A 22,290-nucleotide genomic window follows, 5' to 3' on the forward strand; every position below is an offset into this window, starting at 1 on the left:
CCCCCACCGCCACAAATTTTTTTGAAATATTTTTTGGGGGGAAATTTTTTTTGGTGGGGGGGCGGTGCCGGTGCCCCCCCTCCCCCAGACAGGGCGGGCGCTCTCCCACCATTGGCTCCTGGCCAGCACAGCCATGCCCTAATCATTTGCAGAGAGTCCCGACTCCCAAAATATGAGCAACAACAAGCAGAGGGCTGTGTGCAACATGCCTCTGGCTCTGACTCCTCCCCTAGCTCCCTCTCGGCTTCCAGCAATCCTCCTAGTCCTCTTCTCTTCCACTTTGCTAAAATGCTAAGGCTGGCTGCTATAGGCTGCCGCTGATCATCAGTTCATTCATTCATTTCACTTTGCAGCTCATTCATTTCAGAACGTGAAGCAGTAGCACTGCACTAATCCTTTCCCCTAGTTCTGTTTGTGGTTGGACTGAGACCCACCATGCTGCTTCTTGGTTGGGACAGGGGGTGGGGAGAATGTGAGAAGAGGAAGAGGAAGCAGCCGCCAGCGACAAAATAATGGTGTGCGCGCACAGCGCACCCCTCTGTCTAATCTGCTAGGGCGCCTCAGAAGTTGACTTCCCTCTTCTGCTCTCCTCCCTCCCCTGTCGGATGTTCACTCCGTTCTCCTCCTTGTTCCCGCTCAGGTAAAAACAACCACCACTCCACCCCAAGTTTTGCCTGTATCATATTGAAGATGTGAAGAGCCACTAATGAGCAGCCTCGCTTGGAGAGGGAAGAGACTGGGGCTGCCGTGATCCCATGCACCCTTGCTTAGGAGTAAGCCCAGTCCCACCTGAGGAAGCCTGCATAAGGCTGCATTATATTCAAAAATTAAGGCTGCAGCGTTATGCACGCTTACCTGGGATTAAGCGCCATTGAATTCAATGAGTCTTACTTCTGAGGAAACATTCTGCAGAGTTGTATATTACACCTTTCGGCACAAAATGCATTCAAAATAGCTACACACAAAAATGCACCGGCACCGCGCTCACTCTCTTTCCCAAGCCTCCTCTTCCATTTCCCTCTTTCTCTGTATCTCGCTTGCGCTCTCTTTCCCAACAAGCCTTTTCCATTTCCCTCCTTCTCTCTATCGCGCTCTCACTCTCTTTCCGAAGCCGCCGCCACCGTTTCTCTTGCTCTGTATCTCTCTCGCTCTCTTTCCCATCCCAAGCCAGATGCTCACCCTCCCCCCCCCATCCCTCGGCCACGGTGGAAGCAACTTTAAAGAAAAAGCACAAAGGTTTGGCAGAACGGAGTGGCTCCTCTCAAAGCCTGCACCCATCTCTCCCCACCCCCCACCCCCAGCGAAGCCTCTTACCCCATCCTTTTCCTCTTCTTTCCCCTTCTCCCTTCTGATCAAAGTGTAATCTTATCCAAAATTATGAGAAAAACATCTCTATTTTTTTTTCCTTACAAGTGCTCCAAGTTCAGTGTGATGATGATTTGGCAAAGATGGATAGGGAGAACAATGCATTTTATAATGTATTTTGTACAGATTGTCTTGTATTTATTTTATTAGATTGAATTTTAATTAAATTTATTTCATATTAATTTAAATTAATCTTGGCCTGCCAGAATGTCAAAAGTTAAATTTTGATTAAATTCATTTTTAATTAATTTAACTTTAATTTGATTTAATTTTATTGATTGATTGATATTAAGTGTTACTCTAATAATCTAGAAATGTGGGTGTGGTGGGGTGGGGGTGGAGAGGATTGCAAAAGGATGTGTTCTTGCACTCTGAAATTGGAGCATGTAAGTTGCTGACAATACTCTGGGCTGTCAAGGGCCATTTGAAATGTGATGGATTTTAACATTAGACCTGAACAAAAGCAGGCTGCAACACCAAAATAATATGCACATCTAGAGAGATGCTATTGTTTTGTGTTTCCTCTTCAGCCACTGGCTGTGATTTTAATTGTGCTGGAGGATCTTCGTTAGAGCCAGCGTGGTGTAGTGGTTAGAGTGCTGGACTTGGACCGGGGAGACCTGAGTTCAAAAAATCCCTATTCAGCCATGAGACTTGCTGGGTGACTCTCTGGGCCAGTCACTTCTCTCTCAGCCTAACCTACCTCACAGGGTTGTTGTGAAGGGAAACTTAAGTATGTAGTACATCGCTCTGGGCTCCTTGGAGGAAGAGCGGCATATAAATGTAATAATAATAATAATATTAGCACATGGAGAGGTTTCACAAAGCTGCTTCATTAGTTGCAGCGGGGCTTGGCAAGCTAGGTCTTTTTGCATGCAATGAGAATGTCAGCCAACATTAATAATAATGTTGGGGGGAAGTTGAGAACAGTCAGTTATCTGAAAGATGGGTGTCAGATGTTGGGGGGGGGCGCAATTTCAGTGCTTGCCCTAGGCGCTATTTTCCCTAGATACGCCTCTGATAAAAGGCCAATCATTCAGACCATCAGGGTTCCAGCTTCCATCACAACTCCAGAGTGTTCGGGCCCATGCCGTGAACCACACTCTTGGCAAAGACCCCAAACTATTGGCTTATACAGCTGGCCACTGGCAATTCAATAAGGCAAATATTCAGATAGGAATAGATACTGTTAAATCTGCTTGATTGATGTTGTGAAAGAATACCTGCTTTGCAATAGAATGTATTTGCATTTTCTGTGGCAATGGTTTTGTGTATCTTGCTTTGTTATATTAAGAACATATATGCAAGCTGTATTATAATCTGATACTCAGTAAAGATGATGTACATATACAAAGAAATCTTATCTCCTTGAGTCATTGAGTACCTGTGGTTCATCTGAAGGAGTATTCTCAGTTATAAGGCTCAGAGGGAGATATAAAGCACCTTGAATGCCCTGATTGGTTGGTTGATTGATTGATTAAGTGCAATCAAGTCGGTGTCAACTCTTAGCGACCTCACAGATAGATTCTCTCCAGGATGATCTGTCTTCAACTTAGCCTTTAAGGTCTCTCAGTGGTGCATTCATTGCTGTAGTAATCGAGTCCATCCACCTTGCTGCTGGTCGTCCTCCTCTTCTTTCCTTCAACTTTCCCCAACATTATGGACTTCTCAAGGGAGATTATTTTCTTATTTATTATTATTATTATTATTATTATTATTTCTTGTTTACACAGTCAGGCAGGTGTTATTGACTGGTTTGTTTTTATCCAGACATCGAGTCCTTCCCAAGACCTGGGATGGCTGAATTTTATCAATACTGTGGGTTATTATAGATATCGTCGCAAAATATAGGCTGTTCCCAGTAAATAAGTTGTTGTTGTTATTATTATTATTTTACATTTATATCCTGCTCTTCCTCCAAGGAGCCCAGAGCAGTGTACTACATACTTGAGTTTTGCTTTCACAACAACCCTGTAAAGTAGGTTAGGCTGAGAGAGAAGTGACTGGCCCAGAGTCACCCAGCTAGTTTCAAGGCTGAATGCGGATTTGAACTTGGGTCTCCCCGGTCCTAGTCCAGCACTCTAACCACTACACCACGCTGGCTCTCTCGTGGTGGGTATTTGCATAATGTGTCCAAAGTATGATAGATTGAGTCTCGTCATTTGTGTCTTGAGTGAAAATTCTGGACTGATTTTTTCTATGATCCATTTGTTTGTTTTCCAGGCTGTCCATGGTATCCTCAAAAGTCTTCTCCAGCACCAAAGTTCAAAAGCGTCAATGCTTTTTCTGTCTTGCTTCTTCAAAGCACAGCGTTCACATCCATAGAGTGTCATGGAAAAACCATCGTCCAAACGATTCTGATCTTTGTAGATATAAACACATCACAGCATCTAAATATCCTTTCCAAGGCCTTCATTGCTACCCTACCAAGTGCTAGTCTGCGGTGTATTTCTTGACTGCTGGATCCTTTACTGTTGACGGTCGATCCTTAAAGGCAGAAGCTATCCACCACTTCAATGTCTTCATTGCCAATTCTGAGGCTGCTTGTTTTCCCCTTTGTCATTAGTTTAGTCTTCTTTACATTTAATTGTAGTCCCATTTTTTCACTGTGCTCCTTGACTTTCATTACTACAGCTTGCAAATCATCCGCATTCTCAGTTATCAGAGTGGTGTCATCAGCATAGCGCAGGTTATTGATATTTCTTTCTCCAACTTTAAAACCACGCTCATCTTCTTCCAATCCAACTTCTCTCTGAGTACATGTTCAGCATATAAACTGAATAAAGAAGCAGAAAGTATACAGTCTTGTCTTGCTCTTTTGCCGATCTGGAACCAGTCTGTTTCACCATGTTCCGTCTGGACTGTGGCTTCCTGCCCTGTGTATAGGTTTCTCATGAGAACAATGAGATGTTCTAGGATGCCCATTTTCCTAAAGATATTCCACAACTTGACATGGTTGATGCAATCGAAGGCTTTTCTGTAGTCAATAAAGCTTATTTCTGGTATTCTTTGGCTTTCTCAATTATCCAGCGTGCATCAGCAATGATGTATCTTGTTCCTCGGCCTTTTCTGAAACCAGCTTGAACATCTGGCATTTCCCTTTCCACATATGGCTTTAATCTGCATTAGATTAGATGATCCTGAGCATTATTTTGCTAGCATGAATGCCCTAGTCACATGTATTAGAATTTAGACAGGGAAAGGTCCATAAGGCCACCCAGTGGTCAGGAGCTTAAGAACATTAGACTGGATTATTTCGGCCAGGAGCAATGAATTCCAGTCATGGAACACCTGTAACTTCAAACAAGTCTCTCAACCATTCCCTGAATTTGGCTTCGCTTGGTGTACCCCATACTGCCCCCTGCTGGCTGTTAACATGGTGATCTCCTTGAGAGTTGGCTAAAGAAAAAGATAAAAAAGGAGCTCTTCAAGCAACAGTCATAGTTGAGGATCTTCAAGTACCCAGAAGTGGAAGGAACACTAAACTTGATGAGGATGTCTTCTGGGTTCAGCTGCAGAACTCCTTGAAGATTTTAAAGCCAATTTCTTCAGCAATCACTGCATCTGAATAAGACCGTGCAACATGATGGCAAGGCCTTTGCAGGACAAAGTTCCTGACTCCTCTTGCTTCTCTCTTGCTTCAGATTCCTCCATCTTGTGCAGCATGTGAAAGAAACTGGTCTATGTTCAGGAATACTCACACCAAATCAAGAAATAAGCTATCTCAACCCAGGCTAACCTTCAGTTTTCAGAGGTCTGCCATGAATCAGAAGAAGCAGAAACTGGTGATAGCTCAGAAAATGAGACTGACTAGATGAGATTTTACATGGCAAAAGAAAATGTGTTCAATAAGTCTTGACAGAGGGAGTTAACAGTCTTACACCTTGCTTTCTTGGGGCGTTTTTGTCTTGGGTTCCCCCCAGCTTTATTTGCAGCTCCTTTTCTTAAATAAGTCATTTCCAAGGTTTGACACCTTGGAAGATACTAAGTACAGAATGTATAACTCCTTTTGTTTTCTGACAATGTTGATAGTTTCTTCTATTTATATGAGGAACAGGCAAAATTTAAAGTTAAACTGACAAAAACTAAGAGATGATAGATTTGTTTTAGTTCAGCAGCTAGTAGTCAATTTGTAACAAATGGACCACGACATTTAGAAGTAACATTTAAAAGACAACTAAAAGTAAATTCAATTAGTAATTTGTATTTATTGTCTGAATAAACCATACTTATACTTTTATTAAGCATAAACATTTTATGAGGAAACCAAATTATTCACAGTAATGTTTATGTTCCTAAAAAAACAAATTGGTTTTAGATTTGTAAAGAGTGCTAAGAAATGAGTATCTATCTATCTATCTATCTATCTATCATTCGCTAAGACGTACCAGTGGCTCATCCCATGCAGGGCAGCTCTTGTGCGAGTTTGCCAGTGAGGGGAGTGGGAGAGGAAGGTGATTAGCCAGTGAGAGGAAGCACCGGCTGGCTGGGCCACAAGGTAGAACGAACTGGGACTGAATTGGGGGACCGTGCAGAGTGAATAATAAAGCTGTCCTCCTCTATGGTAGCGAGAGGCAGAGGAGGGAGCGGAAGGCAGAAACATGTTGAAGGGTCCGGTAGCGACCGGGTCTCCCGTGACTGGGTTGGTGGCACCCGCCAGCACGCTCCAAGTGCAGCCTGAGAAGTCACAGCACTACACATACGTAGCGAGAACACCCGCAGCCACCACTTACTGCTGTTCCTACCGCTGCTGGCGTGGTGTCCGGATTTTGGAGCATTCCGGATTTCAGATGTCCAGATAAGGGATACTTAACCTGTAGTTAAATCTACACTTTCCCCTCTGAGTTCAGTGAAACAGAAGCAAGCATTAAACCAGTAATCACAACTGAAAAACCAGTGATGGGAACCTACAGTGCTCACCATAACACCACAAGCAAATAAAAATACAATGTTTAAACTCTAATACATCATACATACAGCCAAGGCTGTCCCTAGGGGGGCGCGGGGCTAGGGGTGAATCAGCATGTGTGGGGCCTCCTTAACATTTCAATCTAATATGCATAATACGTAAAACATAGATGCAAACTTACACAATTTAACACAGTTGCATTCCAAACTTGAATTATCTTGCAATAAAGATCTCATTTGAAGGAAGACCCTTGGATTCCCAATACTTAACTCAAAGTTGGATGGTGTCCCTCCAGAACTGAAAGACAGGTCACATAAATCTGAGAGTAGATAATTTACACCAGGGCTGCTCAACTTCAGCCTTCCAGAAAATGTTGGCCTACAATTCCCATAATTCCTGACTATTGGCCACTGTGGCTGGGGATTATGGGAGTTGTAGTTCAAAAACAGCTGGGGAAGGCTACAATGAGCAGGCCTGCTTTACACACATTTCTTTCTTTTTTTCAGCTTTTAGCTGAGTGAATTTTAGGAGCATATTACAAGCAGGTGGATGATGAGCTGTGGTAGCTAAAGCTAGATCAAGGTTGGAGTGGGCCTAGAAACAAAAAATGATGGTGGGCTCCCTTGTTCCCTGTCTTCTTTAACCCCACCCCCACCCCACAATTTGTTGCAGAAAAACTGTAAGGACATAATGAAAACAAGATTCTTAGAATGCCCTTTCTTTCCCTTCTGTGCATATATTACTACACCCCCTTCATATATGCAAACATTTTCACACACTTACTTGTACATGCATATTCCCCTAGCTCGGAAATATTTTTCACATATATGCTTACTACTGTGACCTGATATATGCATACATACAACCCTAGCAATGTCCCCATCCCTATTTGTGCGCTCTCTCTCGCTCTCTCTCTCTCTCACACACACACACACACACACACACACACACACACACACACACACACACCCATTTATTTCCAAGCATGCAGTCTCGGGAGTTGTAATTTAGATCTACCACACCTCAGAAAGTGGGTCTGAAACTTATTGAAGTTGCTCTAAGGACTTTGGATACTACCCAGTGTTCCCTCTAACAGGGAGTCCCAGATGTTGTTGACTACAACTCCTGTAATCCCCAAGCAGAAGCCACTACAGTTGGGTATTCTGGGAGTTGTAATCAACAACATCTGGAAATCCGTTAGAGGAAACACTGCATACCACATGAGGAGAAGTAAGAAAGGACTTGAATTTTGAGGGCTGGCAAAATATGTACACCAAGGACAACAGAATGAGCCATGGCCAGAGGTAGCCCTATGCTTTCAAACATAAGAAATGAAATAACTCAATACATACTTCTGCAAGGTTTCTCACATGTTTTCCTATGGCAGCTTGCGCTAGAAAGAATGGTACAAGTGCAGATACTCTGCTGGAAAAATGAACATGTACTGAAATAATGATTATTTATTTATTTATTTTCACATTTATATTCTGCTCTTCCTCCAAGGAGCCCAGAGTAGTATACATAGTTAATTTTCTCCTCACAACAACCCTGTGAAGTAGGTTAGGCTGAGAAAGAAGAGACTGGCCCAGAGCCACCCAGCAAGTATCATGGCTGAACGGGGATTTGAACTCGGATCTCCCTGGTCCTAGTCCAGCACTCTAACCACTACATCACACTTGCACAACACATAGGTCTGGGTTTACAGTTTAAAGTGATTGCAGTATATGCCAAGCAGAAAGAAAAGGCACAAGTTTACAATCAATTTAGGTTTATATATCCACCAATCTGATTTCAAACAAGACAACAGAATGGAATAAATTGAGCTGCCTCAATTTCTTAAGATTTACAGACAAGCATTTCAAGGCCACGAGAGCTTTAAAAGGGACTTTCCTATGATCTGATATGCAAAGCCTTATTTTGAAGTAAGTGTATGAAAAAGTACGTTTGGTGATGGAGGAAGAAAAAATGTTTAATGTTCATTTTAGCAATTTGTGAAGCTACTTTCAAGAAGTTGGGGTATGTTAGTCCATTACAAGCTTACTAGCTGAACCAGGTGCAGTCCCCCTGCTTTCTCCCCCACAAGCCCACCCCGCCAGTCAATGCTTTCTCCCACTGGCCGCTGCTTTCTCCCCCCACACCGGCGTTTTCCTCCCTCCCGTCTGCCCACCCGCTGCCGTTTTTTTTCTCCTCCCCCATCCGGCCGCAGCTTTTCTCTCCCCACGCTGCCATCCGCCACTGCTTTTTTCAACCCCACCACTGCCGCTTTCCCCCCCCCCGCCCCCACCATCCCCCCACCGGTCGGCACTTTCTTCCCCCTCTCCTCCCTCCTCACTTGGCCAGCCAGGCCACTTCCATTATTAATGCCGGAACTCTTGCTGTATGTCGCGAGTTCAGCCGCCAAATCCTGTGCACACATGCCGGCTAATTAAATATATAGATAATGGTATCACAGTATGTAAGTTATTTATATACCCTTACAAGCATAGAGCAAAATAATAGTAAATATTATAAGGAAAAACATTGGGATAAAGAACAATTTTCTCATGTATATGTAAACCATTTTGAGAACTTTGTTGCTAAACAAAAGCAGTATATTTTAATAATATAAGGCAAAGACAACACACACACACACACCAGATTAAGGCTATAAAGAGTTTAGTATCTTCAAAAACAAGCACATAATTATCCAAAAGGCAGGGTGGGAGGGAGAAAGAAACACATCAATTTTGTTAGAACATTATTCTTTCCTACTATTATTATTAAAACTTTTAATATCTTTTGTAGTGACTAATTTCCTCACAAGAAGGTTGGGGTAGGGGAGGGTAACTTACAACTCTGTATTGGTTTTGGCTTTCTCTTGGCACCTAAAAATGATTTTTTAAAAGTTTAAAAATCTCTCTCACACTCACACAGAGAAGATAGAGAAGTGTGTGTATTTTGCAGGAAGAGAGAATCTCTCTCACACACATATATAAAAGTACTATACTTGGGGTTGGGGTGAGAGGGAGTGGTGAAAAATCAATCACACGGACTTTCAAAGGCACACAAGTTTATATGGGGGAAGAGAGAAACACACTGACATAAGCGAAGGAGAACAAATCTCTCTCACACTTAGACACACACCACATAAATTTCTGATTTTTACTTGCTTGTCAGAAGTGCAGCTTTCCCTAGTGGCTTGCTGCTTGACATGCCTTCTCCCATTCAAATGCTGAGCGGCAGGAAGAGAGCCCACGAGACTGCTGCTACTGTGAGGAGACATAACTAACCTTTCCCTCCCCACTGCCATGCTGAGAGTCAAGGCTATGTGAGGCTGCCGAGCAAGCAGAGAACAGGCCGCTCACCGCAGGGCCTGTCCAAGCATGGGGTCCGGTGCGATCGTCCTGCCCTAAGGACAGGCCTGTATACAGCTACATTTTTAAATCAAAGCATACTGCTACTTCTTTGAAAGTAGACCTAGTGACAGTCTGTTCATACAGATATAAGAAAGCATCCCTGGTGGACTAATGGTTAGGATTTGGCACTCATTGCTGTGGGCCAGGTTCAATTCCTGCTCAGAAAAACTAGATTTTTTAGTCATTTCTTTTTTATATAGTGAATTTAGCGATAATTGTTTTAATGGACTAGCAGCTCCACACCATGTGTATGTTTCATATCTTATTGATTACTACCTTTAGTTTGTTTTTGTATTTTTAAAGCTATAATGCTGCCAGCTGCTATGATAGAACTACTTTTCTTTACTTGGTAATCATGGCTCCATGCTCAACATGCACTTGAAAGGAAACAGGAAGACAAATACTTACATTTTCAAGTACATTCCACTGAGATAAAATGAATTTCAAGAGAAATTAATTCCAAATTCCATATAAACATGTTTTCAATTACACTGAAAAACAGAAAATGCACATTAAAAAAAAAGAATAAGGCTTTCAAATAATAACAATTTAACTGATTAAATTCTTCTTCTTTCAAATGATAAATAACTTCCAGTACAGAGTATGACACAACAGAATATACTTTTTGGCATTTTAACAATGATGGTGATTTATACTCACTAAACAACACACACAGATCATTCATGGTTTAGAAAATAGGAGCCCTGAACACATTTCCCATATCAAGGTAGATGGAAATTGTTTACCATAGTGCTATCAACTAGAGGCTGAAGGGAGACAAAGTAAAATTGTGAGAAAAGAAATGTTACCTTTAAATTAACAGTTCATCTGGAGACCTCTGCAGGTCGGTTAGTGAAATGCAACTTGGATTGCCCAACTATCCCACCATGTTTGTTCCCTATGGAACTGTTAGCACTTATGTTTCAATGCAGTCAGAGCTCTGTCTCCTAAGGCTAATGTTACTAATCTGTATTTTATGACCAACAGTTTCAGCTCATTCATTTGCTCAATTTGTTCCTTTGTAGTAACCAGAATACTTTGAATATATATAGCACCTTTTGAGTTCAAAGTGCTTCATACATATTCTCAGTAAGCCTTACAACCCTGTAAGATAGGCAGGGCCAATCAGAGGTGAGGCCAAGAGGGCCATTGACTTAGGCCAAACTCAAAGGGGTCTCAAATTTAGACACATGTTAATTTTTTGGCATAGAAAAAGGTGAGAAAAGCATTTGTTAAATTAAAAAATTCAAATTATATTTTCCTTTTTTATTATTTTGTGTTCATATGTCTTTTATTTTTATTATGGTTAGGGGCCTCTGAAAATGCCTGAAATCAATTAGTAAGACCAAGTTACAACATGTTAACTAGTAAGTTAGTAAGACCAAGTTACAACATGGGTGGAGAATCCAGACTGATCCTACCTTTACTGTCTTTGCATTAAGTGTTGTCTCCTTCCCCAAACTACAGCATACAGTACCGCCTTTGAGGTGGGGAGAAAAAGGATTAAATAAATAAATAGCTATTTTATACATTCTGTACTGCCCCATACAAAAGTCCCTGGGTGGTTCACAATCTAAAAACAACCATTAAAACAGACTGGGGATGAAGCGGGGCGGGGGGGGGCGGCAGTGGGGGAGAACAGACTGGGGCTGAAGATGAGGGAAAGAGACAGGGAGAACTCTGCACCCAATCAGTTAGTAATAATTAGTTGTTGTTGGTTTAAGAAGTGGGGGGAAGATGTATGGAAATGTTGTTCTAATACTGGGGTGTACAAGTCAAATGGTTTTGGTGGGCCAAAACCAACCATGACTTGGTAGGCAGGGGCCAAGGTAAATTTAGTAAATGTAACATCAATAATTACATTAAGATTAGTTTTTTAAATATTAATGAAAGCAAGCATTAGCAACTCACACCATGAGGAGGAAAGACGAGGCTTCTAGTAACCTTTCCTCTTCCTTGTCCCCAGTGCACTTGCAATGCCTTCAAAGGTCAGTTTTAGGGGTGTGCACGGATCAGTTCGGAGGCCATTCTACTGGCCTCTGAACCGGTCTGGAGAAGGGGTGGTTTTGGCTTGGGAGGGTTAGGGTGGGGGGTTCCATTAAGGGCGGGGGGGGGGCTTTACTTATCCCTCCCGCCCTTTCCCGCGTTGGTGCCGTAAATATTGTAAGAAATCCGGGCGGCAGGATCCCTCGCCGCCCGCTTCTATTACCAATTATGGCTCTGCTCCTCGGAATTTTAAACATCGGGGGGGGGGGGCGGCAGGGTGCTTCCCTGCCGCCCCCTCGAAGCCCCCTGCTGCCGCTGAAGCCCCTTTAAATCTCACCCGGACCAGAGATTCCGGCGGAGAAACCGCGCTCGGGCGGGCGGCAGCGAGACGTCCGTCCGCCCGCTCCCTGCCTTGCCGAGTGCAAAGTGCAGGGAGCCTTCTGCGCACGCGCGAAGAAGGAACTAGGAAGCCTTCTTCGCGCGTGCGCAGAAGGCTCCCTGCACTTTGCACTCGGCAAGGCAGGGAGCGGGCGGGCAGACGGACGTCTCGCTGCCGCCCGCCCGAGCGCGGTTTCTCCGCCGGAATCTCCGGTCCGGGCGAGATTTAAAGGGGCTTCAGCGGCAGCAGGGGGCTTCGAGGGGGCGGCAGGGAAGCACCCTGCCGCCCCCCCCCCCTGATGTTTAAAATTCCGAGGAGCAGAGCCATAATTGGTAATAGAAGCGGGCGGCGAGGGATCCTGCCGCCCGGATTTCTTACAATATTTACGGCGCCAACACAGGAAAGGGCAGGAGGGATAAGTAAAGCCCCCCCCCGCCCTTAATGGAACCCCCCCACCCCAGCACCGAACCGCAGCTCCACGGTCCAGTGCACATGACTAGTCAGTTTTGAAATGAGGCTGAACCCCCCACGGACCAGGTCCATAGGGCAAGGCAGCATTTTGCACCTCACCTCAAGCACCACAATACTTTGGGCCAGCAAAGAAGTCCCCACAGGCCGCATCCGGTCCCGGGCCTTATGTTTTACAGGCCTGCTCTAATATATCCAACCAGTCCTTGGCATTTGCTGAGAGTGATCCTCATTGGGGGCAGAATTCCTCCATTCTCCCTGCCTGTCCTTGTTGAACTTGTAATACAATAATCTTCGCCTATAACGGCTGCCTTCCTCTGAGCTCTCATGACAGTCTCTCGCACAGAAATCGCAATTATCCAGCCGGTAAAGTTTGGAGAAGAAACTCAGCACGTGCCAAAAGAAGAATTCAATTGAGAAAAAATAACGGTCATGCGCTATAGACCTCATCGCGAAGGGGGTGGGCAGAAGCTCCTGACGGGTGAAAACTCTTTGGGCGGGGTTTGTCCCTTGAAGAAGATTATGACGCACAGGGACGGGGTGGGGCTTCTGGAAAAGGTCAGCGTGCGGGCTTACAAATGCTTTCGTCAAAGTTTTCTTCGGTGTCTTTCAAGAGGTGAGAGACTTGGTAAAGTTCTGAGAGAGGCATGGCGGACTCGGAGACAGAAAATGGCTGCTGTTGCGGTGTAATATACGGAAGTTGGAATAGGCGCTCACGGCTGAGCGAACCCAGAAGAGGTTGTCGGGGCGGCTGTTATGGCCAACGCACCGCCTACTTTTCCTTAATTAGGCTGGGTAGCTGCTATTAGTACTACTTCTAGTTCTGTGTCTGCTTGTACGGTATTAAAATGTTGCTTAATTGCACTTCCTTCAGGAGTCTCCATACAAAGGTTGCAAAGATTCGTGGCCATGGACCTCGGGGGGGGGGGGGGTGAGGGGGCGCTTTCCTCCCCCACCTCAGTGAGCCTTGATACCTGGATGGAAGCGTGGGAGGGGGCTGCCAGGGTGACAAGCCTTTCCCCTTAAGAGCTTTTTTTGCAACTCAGCCGGGCTGGGTTCTGGCGCATGCTGCTTGAGGGTTTTCTCCCCCACACTCCTGCATCTATGAGGGTCCCCTTTCCTAGAACTTTTCCCAGCGGCTCGGCTCAGCTGCCGCCGCCAACTCCGCAGTCCTCGACGAGATTCTTAGCTGTAGACGGTGATTGCGGGCAGGTTTGGAGAGTTGGGAGACCGGTCCGTCTAAGGCAGTGAAACGTTAAGTTGACAAACCGGTTTTTCCACAAGCAGCAGGCTTTTTGCCGTTTCCATTCCCAACGACCCCCTCGCAGATAATTAAACAGGAGAGTGAGCAATTGTTCTGCAACGGACTCTGTTCCTTGAAATCTGGTGCTGGTTAACCAGGCTGGGTGGAGAGTTTGTGTTTCCTAAATACATCCAAGGAAGAGCCGTTTGTAGAGGATTTGCGTTCCTGCAGGATCAGGTCCGCACAGCCTCCCCACACTACAGAGCAAGCTTTCCTTGCAACACGGAGAATGAAAATGGCAACAGCTGCTTTAAGAGACAGGCAGCAGAGGTCTTGAAAAAAACCGTGACTAGCTCCTGAAATGAATGGACAGGCATGCATCATTTTGCTCCTTTCCCTTGAATAAAAAGCAGAAGAAACAGTAGTATCCTACTGCTTAGTAGGAGAAGAGCTAGTGTTGTGGTAGCAAGCATGATGTGTCTCCTTGGCTAAGCAGGGTCCACCCTGGTTGCATATAAATGGGAAACTACATGTGTGAGCATTGCAAGATATTCTGGAACCACTCTGGGATCTAGGTTCCAAACCCCCTCCCTGGCAGCATCTCCAAGATAGGCCTGAGAGCGATTCCTGCCTGCAAACCTGGAGAAGGCCCAGGGATTCTCAACCTTGGGCCCCCAGATGTTGTTGGACTTCAACTCCCATAATCCCCAGCCCCAGTAGCCTTTGGTTGAGGATTATGGGAGTTGAAGTCCAGCAACATCTGGGGGCCCACGGTTGAGAATCCTTGGTGTAGATCAGGGTTTCTCAACGTGTGGGTCCCCAGATGTTATTGGACTTCAACTCCCATAATCCCCAGCCCCAGTGGCCTTTGGTTGGGAATTATGGGAGTTGAAGTCCAATTACATCTGGGGACCCACACGTTGAGAAACCCTGGTGTAGATAATAATGAGCTAGATGGACCAATGGTCTGACTCAGTATATGACAGCTTCCTGTGTTTCTAAACCAAGAGAGGGCTGTTGAGCTGTTTGAAATGGGTGAAAAACTTGTAGTGACTTTTTTCCAGTTTAAACCATTGCCCTGCAGATGTTTCCTTAGTCAGGAGGGGAGAGTTATACTGCCCAGTATTTTTGTCTTCCTGGTGCTAATGTGAGAGGAGGCTGATGAGGTAGAGAAGACTTCCCGCACAATGTGGGTTGCTGTGCTTAGCTGAAAGATGATCCACATTGACAACCCTGCAGTGTAGGTCAGTGAAATACTGCCCTTTTATTGCAGATGGCAGTGGTGGGGTAGTACTGAGAAACTGTGGCTTTTGGTAACCCTGCTGTGTAACATGGATTTTTCTGTAGACTGGAAGTAGGTGGGAGTTGCAACCAAATTGTTTTATGATCCTGTTATGATCCCTTCATTTGGGTGGGTGGCTGAAGCTCAAATGGGCTGTCAATTGTTTGACATTTTTTCCTCATGTTGACTTCCTGCCCTGCTTCCCAGAGGCTCAGGATGGCATAAAGTGGTGCTAAACATTTAATCTGAACAACAGCCTTGTTTGCTCTGTGTGTGTGTGTGTGTGTGATGACTGATTGGCCTCAGATCTCCCCAGACAACTTTAGGGCTGAGGACAGGGGGTTGAGAGTTGAAATCTCTGAGGAAAAAGGGAGTTAAAAATCATGCATTGAAGCCAAAAAACAGCCCTGCTGGTGGTCTCATTCAAAGCTGGACCATCTAAGGTCCATCTTGATTATAGTTAATTAAGAACTTAGAGAACCTGAACCTGCTGTCATGGAAATGGTGCTTTTCTTCAGAATATCTGTGAAATCTTTTATAGTGGTGTTCATTTTTATGGGTTCCCAAAGACAACTGACAATGTATTCTCTGTACTAGATCCACATTGGGAGGTACAGTGTAGATCGGGTCTTAAAAAAAACAAAGCAAGGAATATTCTATGAGACTCGTGTGTTCATATCTTTTTCTTTTCCTTTTTCTTTTAAAAGTTATAATATCCTGGTACTTTACCACAGAGGACTATTTTCTTCTAGAGTTGCCTTCCTAGCCCTGTTTGTTAGTTTTAAAATTATATTCCTATTTATATGTTATGTAAGATATAACATGTAAGGGGAAGAGGAAGGCGGTGGGGTGTGTGTGTCAGATATTCAGATCTTGCACTAGGACCCAACCTTGCTTTGCCATTGCTGCCTCAGAAGAATGCTCTAGCACCTCCCTTCAATGTTTTAGTGGAGTCCTTTTCAGAGGGGCTTTTGTTGTCTGTCCCCCATGGCTTCCCACCTCTTTTGCTTCAGGGCTCTCAGCATTGAATAGGAAAGAGAGACTGGATATGGGGGCAACATCTGTGTAACGGAACTGCTGCATATCACTGTCTTGGCTCTCTGCAGACTTATACTCCCCCCCCCCCGCCGCTTCACTTCCATTTTGTCTTTCTGTTCTTATTTCTCTTTTTGCTTTTTGCCTTTTACTTCATTTGCTTTTTTCTGTTTTGTTGTTCTTGACTCTCACCCTTTATTCTGTTGTAATTTCCCCCTCTCCACCACTTTGTCTTCTCTTACCTTGCTGTTGATTTTCATCAATCATTTTCTTTTCCTTTCTTGTCTGCATCTTCCCACTTCATTTTGTTTCCTTTGCCACCCCACCCCTTTTCTTTTTTGAATTTGTGTTGCTTTCTTTTGGCAGTTTTTCTCCTCCCTTTCACTCCTTAGCTTGCCCCAGCTTCTTTTCCTATGTGCATGTTTTTCTTGCTCTTCTCTCCCGCCCCCCCCCCTTTTTCTTTTCTCTTCTCCGGAGAGAAGAGTCTCTTATATGACCACACTGTGAGTTTCATGCCTGAAAGGATATCTAAATTTGAGTCTCTTATCCAAATCTAGCATTCTGATCCCTACACAACACTGCCTTTTGAGCTGTTGTATTGTGGGTTGTGTATTTAAAACTGCCTCTGTAATTTTTTGAAGCCAATAGTTAACCTGAAATAGTCGTCACTCTTCTATTCACTGATCTGGATGTCCCATTGAATTCAATGGGACACTCCCAGGTAAGCAGTGGATATAGGATTGCAGCCTTTGTCATGACTAACTTAAGTCAATTATTTTAATGGGTCTGCTCCAAGCAGGATTAACAGATATATTCATAGAACAAATTCATCGAACAAATCAATCCAGAATTTTCACTCAAGACACAAATGATCAGGCTCAGACTATCATACTTCGGACACATTATGCAAAGACCCAGCTCGCTTGAGAATTCCATAATGCTGGGGAAAGTTGAAGGAAAGAGAAGACGACGATGACCAGCAGCAAGGTAGATGGACTTGATTACAACAGCAATGAATGCACCACTGAGAGACCTTAAAGGCCAAGTTAAAGATAGATCAATCTATCTATGTGGTTGTTTAGAGTTGACTTGACAGCACTTAATCAATCCATCCATCAATATAGATTTCTATTTACATAGCTTTGTATGTGTATATTCCACCCCCCAAAAAATTCCTGTGAACGCCCATGCTTGTGGCCCCTTTAAAGCAGGATGAAAGTTTATTGCTGAAAGCTTATCCCATAATACAGTAAATCTATTAGTTATTAAGGTACTATGAGATGCTTTTTTGCTTTTGCTGGAACAGACTAACAGGACTAACACAATAACTTTTAGGGCCATAATATTCCCTCCCAGTAATGGGCTCCTTTATTTACAATTTGAAAGCATCAGTTGGTGGGGGGGGGGAGAGAATCAAGGATATCATTAGGACATGCTATTCAAGATTAATGTAGATTGGTTGCCTTAATTCCCTATTATACCCTCATTGAGACTGAAGAGTGCAGTTTCCTGTTTTCACTATTTCAGTGCTTGCTTTCCATATTACGGATTAAATTAATAGGAAATTCCACATTAGGGATGATCAGGAAAGGGTCTGAAAATAAAGCTGCCAGTATCGTAATGGTTTTCATAGGATTCTATGGCATAGCTGAATTTTGAATGCTAAATGCAGTTCTGGTCACCTCATCTTAAAAAGGATTCAATAATCCAAGATCCTTCAGTTTAAGATGAGAACTAAGGTACTTTAAGTGTGCTAAAAAGTGTGGAAATTGCAAATTAAGTTGCCTGTCTTAACTTGCATGCCAAAGAAACTGTAAATGCTTTGTGCATGTTGTGTACGTTGTGTGCTTGCTTTACAACTGAGACTCTCTACATCCGTGCTTTGCCTTGGTCTATTAGCTCAATATTGAAATGAAGTAGGCTGCATGCTGACAGAAGTTCAACATGTACAGCTTCTCTTGCTAGATATATCCCTGATGAATTTCTGCCTGATGCAACACTACAGGCACAGTGTGTATAGACTGTCACAGGGTTACCACTCCTCTGGTGAACAAGTTATAAAATTTGTAACCTGTGGAGTATTTACTAGTCCTATGTGTAAACGTTCTCTTGTCCACTGCATTGAGAGAAAGTTGGATTATTATTATTTTTGGAATGGCAGTTCTTGCTTCTCTGTATGACTATTTCCCCAATATAGGTTGTTCTGCTGCTGTCATGTTTTAGCTGCCAGAGATTCAAATTCTTGCCTCAGGAAAGTCTTGGAGTTTGTGGTTTCACCTAACCTCTGTGCTATGGCACTAGATGTGCTGAAAGTGGGTGCTGTGGCACAGTGCATGTGCAGTGTGTGTGGGAGGAAGTATGGCATTGGTCAAATGGCATCAACATGACAGTAGTATCAATGCCACCTGTTGATTGGCGTGTTTCATGCATGTCTTGTGTGGAGGCATTTTCAGGCTTTATATTGTGGCTGGTGGGTGTTAGGTCTAAGGACTCTGTGGCAGTGACTGTCATTGTTATGTTGCCTTTGTTTTGTTGTGCTGTTATTATAGTGCATTTGACTTTCATGTTGGGAGAGTATAGGATCCCAGCTAATTTATACCAGTGTGAGCTCCAGCATAATGTTGACACTCTTTCTTGGGCCCTAGGATTGTTTCATCCCTGAGCCAATCTCAAGATTGTTGTCATCTGCAATACATAATGCAGATAGTGATTTTTTTCAAGGTGTGCATCTTGCATCATTCACATGGTAATCAGAACTGTTTTTAAAATAAGAAACCTATGAGAAAACCTTTCTACTGTTTGAAATTTGAAAGTGCCTTCTTTTAAGTCAATGCAAAGCTTGTGTGCCTTTTAAAATTGCCTATTAAACAAGAAACATTTAAGGGAATAATAACACTTGATAATGTTATGTCAATAGAATGGGAAACACTGAAATTGCAAGCAGCAGAAAAGTTGCTAGGTATATGAAATTAGTGGAAATCTTACACTATTTTGCACCTTTTAAAAATTGCCCATAACATGAGTCCCTTGTAACCAACAAAACTCTCTGAAATTTGGCAAGTATGATGCCTTAAGGGAGCAGGACAAGGCCAGATAATTTCATGCAGTTGGGTTGAACTGAAGTTCCAGGCATTAGAAGACAAAGTGTGTCTCCATTTAAATAAATACAAAATGGATTATTTTCCCTCATTTGTTTACGCACACAGTTGTGTGACTGCTGCAGGCCTGTCACCTAAATCTCATCTCTTGGGAGACAGACCTTGTACAAAAACACAATTACCCATCATAGATGGCAATAATTCACCATTTTTATGGTAGGCTCTTGAACTGGTTCTGCCTCTTGCTTACATTTGAAATACTGAAATGAAGTGAAATTGACTAATGGAAAATGTTTTTAAAACAGGTTTGAGTACTTGCTTCCATACATCACTGAAAATAAAGTGTTTTTCAAATATTCTAGGTGTGGGTTCCCTTATTTGCTCTCGTGATATTTTGTTGTATAATTTTGTAAGCTGCTTTAAAGCAGGGTGGATTTGATTTAAATCAAACTGATTTAAATCACGATTTAAATCACTAGCAGGGTGGATAAAAATAAAAAAAATCCGCTTTAAATCAAAAAATTTGGATTTTTTTGATTTAAATTGGATTTTTTTTTTATTTTTATCCACCCTGCTAGTGATTTAAATCGTGATTTAAATCAAATCCACCCTGCTTTAAAGTAACAGATGAAGTGGAGTACATATTTTAAAATAAACAATACATGTGTTTATCACATTACAGGATCATGTGGAACCGCATCACTTTGACCCCTGTCTTGAGGTACCCAGCATGCCTTGTGTCTACATCCTGGTTTCCATTATCCCAGACTTGCAAGAGCAAGTGCCAGAAATTTGGCAAGGGCCAACAACAAGTATGCTGCCTACTGATTAGTCATGATAGAGTTAAACCTGTCAACATAGTTCCACATAACATGATACACTCCCCTTCTGTGACCTTCAAGATAAAAAGCAAGCATCAGCATACAAAAAGCTTCCCAGTATTAGATGGGAGTATCCCTTCCCTGTATCAACATGTTTCAGAATGCAATGCAAGGAACAGTGAGATCTGCATTCAGAGGTAACCTGTTCTTTTGTAATATCCTTATAGCATTAGACTTGTCTGTATGTATCTTACAATTTGGAATATTGTAGTTGTGTTTAGGGCCTTTAAACTAGTTTACAACTTTTAAGCTAGTGCAAGTAATCCCATTGGCCTCAAGTGAAGTTTGAAAACTTGAGCCAACTCTGAAAACTCAGTTAAACTGGAATTTCTTCTACCTTTAGTTTAGAATGGTTTCTCAGCTTGTATACAGATAGATTTTTATCTTTGCCGGATGGGTAGGTATTTGAGCACTTTTAGAAGATTATTAGATGCCTTCTTAAATTATCTATCTTGATAATTTATGCTGTGCATATTTTGGGGGCTGACATAAAATTTGCCTCGCATTTCATTTTGAATGCATGGTGACTCATACCTTTCCAAAACCCCAGTGAATTAATCATTTATTTCAATTGATAATGAATCTCTGATAAAAGCAGTAGAGTGACTCACTACTTTTATAAAGCTGTCCTTAAGGACCATGTGGCAGCAGCCCAAAGGGCTTTATTCAAAGCTATTAACACGAGTTGAAAGAAAACTCTAGAAAATGATAGTGTGCCAACAGCATGCCTTCCATGAGATTTTTCAGCTTATTTCCATATCTTTTGAGGGAGCCAAACTCCAAAGATTAAATAATACAGTAATTTACAAATGACAGGTTGTCATAATCTTGTGGGTGGGTCACAAGACTATGATGACAGCAGGGGCTCATAGGAAATTTACACTAATGTAGATCAAGCAATTGCGTTCCGGGTTCTATTATTTAGAAACTAGAAGACAAAATTCTATTGTCTATTACTCTTTTATTCTCCAAACGAATGTAGCATGTAAAATAATTGCTTTATTAGATTTGATATGACCTGAAGCACATACCGTATATGTCCACCTTAAATTAGGTAACTGGAAGACATGGTGTGAGGTAAGGAGTTTTTATCTGGCTTCTACACCCTGCTTTCCTTCTGGGTGGGGAAAGGGGTCTAGCCGAGGCTTTTATGTACGCTTTTCCTCCTCTTTGCAGCCCGTTTGCTATCTGCAGCTGAGATGACTCTAATTGTGTTTTGATATCCTGCACCTGGACCAAGTTGCTTGACTGGTGGGGGTGAGAGCTGCACCCATTGGGCTTCTGATCTCCTGGCCCTTAGGCCTTCAGGGGTGGGACTTAGGGCTGGGGCCAATTCATTGCTTTTGGACTGCTGGAAGGAAGACTCCTGCTTACTTCATTGTTGCCTAATACTTAGTTAGACCTGGTACAGGTATGAGTCTTGGGTTGAACAGAGATGGGGGATGACTCTGAGGCAGTTATACCAGTAGTGGAGGGGAATCAACAAAGATATGATGTTGGTAGGCCAGCGGGCCATTATGGTAGGCCAGCGGGCACTGTTTTCCAGTAGTTCTATTTCTACCTCTCTGGTAGATCCAAGATGGTGTCGCTTGGAGACTGTTGTTCTGCAAAGCGAGAACTGAAGTATGGAGTTCTACAAGGCTCCATACTGTGTCCAGTGCTCTTTAACATCTACGTGAAACTGCTGGGAGAGATCATCAGGACGTCTGGTGCTGAATGTTATCAATACGCTGATGACATCCAGATCTACTTCTCCATGTCAACCTCATCAGGAAATGGCATATCTTCCCTGAATGCCTGCATGGAAGCAGAAATGGGCTGGATGAGGGATAACAAACTGAAGTTGAATCCAAATAATATGGGTACTGACTGTGTGGGGTCGAGAGCCGAGAGATAGTTTAGATCTGCCTGTACTGGATGGGGTTACACTTCCACTGAAAGATCAGGTATGTAGATTGGGAGTGCTCCTGAACCCAAAGCTCTCCCTGGTTTCTCAGGTTGAGGCATTGGCCAGGCGTGCTTTTTATCAGCTTCAGTGGATAGGTCAGCTATGTCCATTTCTGGAGGTAAATGACCTTAAAACAGTGGTACATATTGTTACCGTCCAGGCCTGATTTATATACTAAGTATGCTCATTAGCTAGCATACAAAATTAGGCCTTGCTCATAGTGTCACCAAGTGACCAAGTTCTTTTATATGGTGACCATGTAGGATCTGGGCACATGGAAGAAAGGAGATCAAACCAATCC

The 22,290-nt window shown here is 43.2% G+C and overlaps 2 protein-coding genes across 9 annotated transcripts in view; one reads left to right on the plus strand and one right to left on the minus strand.

The window, feature by feature from the left end:
* The window catches only part of WLS (Wnt ligand secretion mediator), a 167,447-nt gene extending 154,446 nt beyond the window's left edge, over positions 1-13,001 (minus strand). The window contains exons 1-3 of the mRNA XM_053249100.1: positions 12,605-13,001; positions 11,091-11,149; positions 10,078-10,160 (exon numbers count right to left, since the gene is read on the minus strand). The gene's annotated coding sequence lies outside the window, so the exon portion shown is untranslated. The remainder of the gene's footprint in view (positions 1-10,077; positions 10,161-11,090; positions 11,150-12,604) is intronic.
* The window catches only part of LOC128324470 (methylcrotonoyl-CoA carboxylase beta chain, mitochondrial-like), a 44,350-nt gene continuing 35,021 nt past the window's right edge, over positions 12,962-22,290 (plus strand). For 2 of the 8 annotated variants that reach the window (XM_053249083.1, XM_053249090.1), the window contains exons 1-2: positions 12,965-13,118; positions 19,843-20,178. In XM_053249083.1, coding sequence (XP_053105058.1) covers positions 13,081-13,118; positions 19,843-20,178 — 374 coding nt within the window. In that variant the 5' untranslated portion in view covers positions 12,965-13,080. The other 6 variants (XM_053249087.1, XM_053249088.1, XM_053249085.1 and 3 more) reach the window with 6 other exon arrangements.

This window comes from Hemicordylus capensis, chromosome 4 (assembly GCF_027244095.1).
Source record: "Hemicordylus capensis ecotype Gifberg chromosome 4, rHemCap1.1.pri, whole genome shotgun sequence".
Taxonomy (NCBI): Eukaryota; Metazoa; Chordata; class Lepidosauria; order Squamata; family Cordylidae; genus Hemicordylus; species Hemicordylus capensis.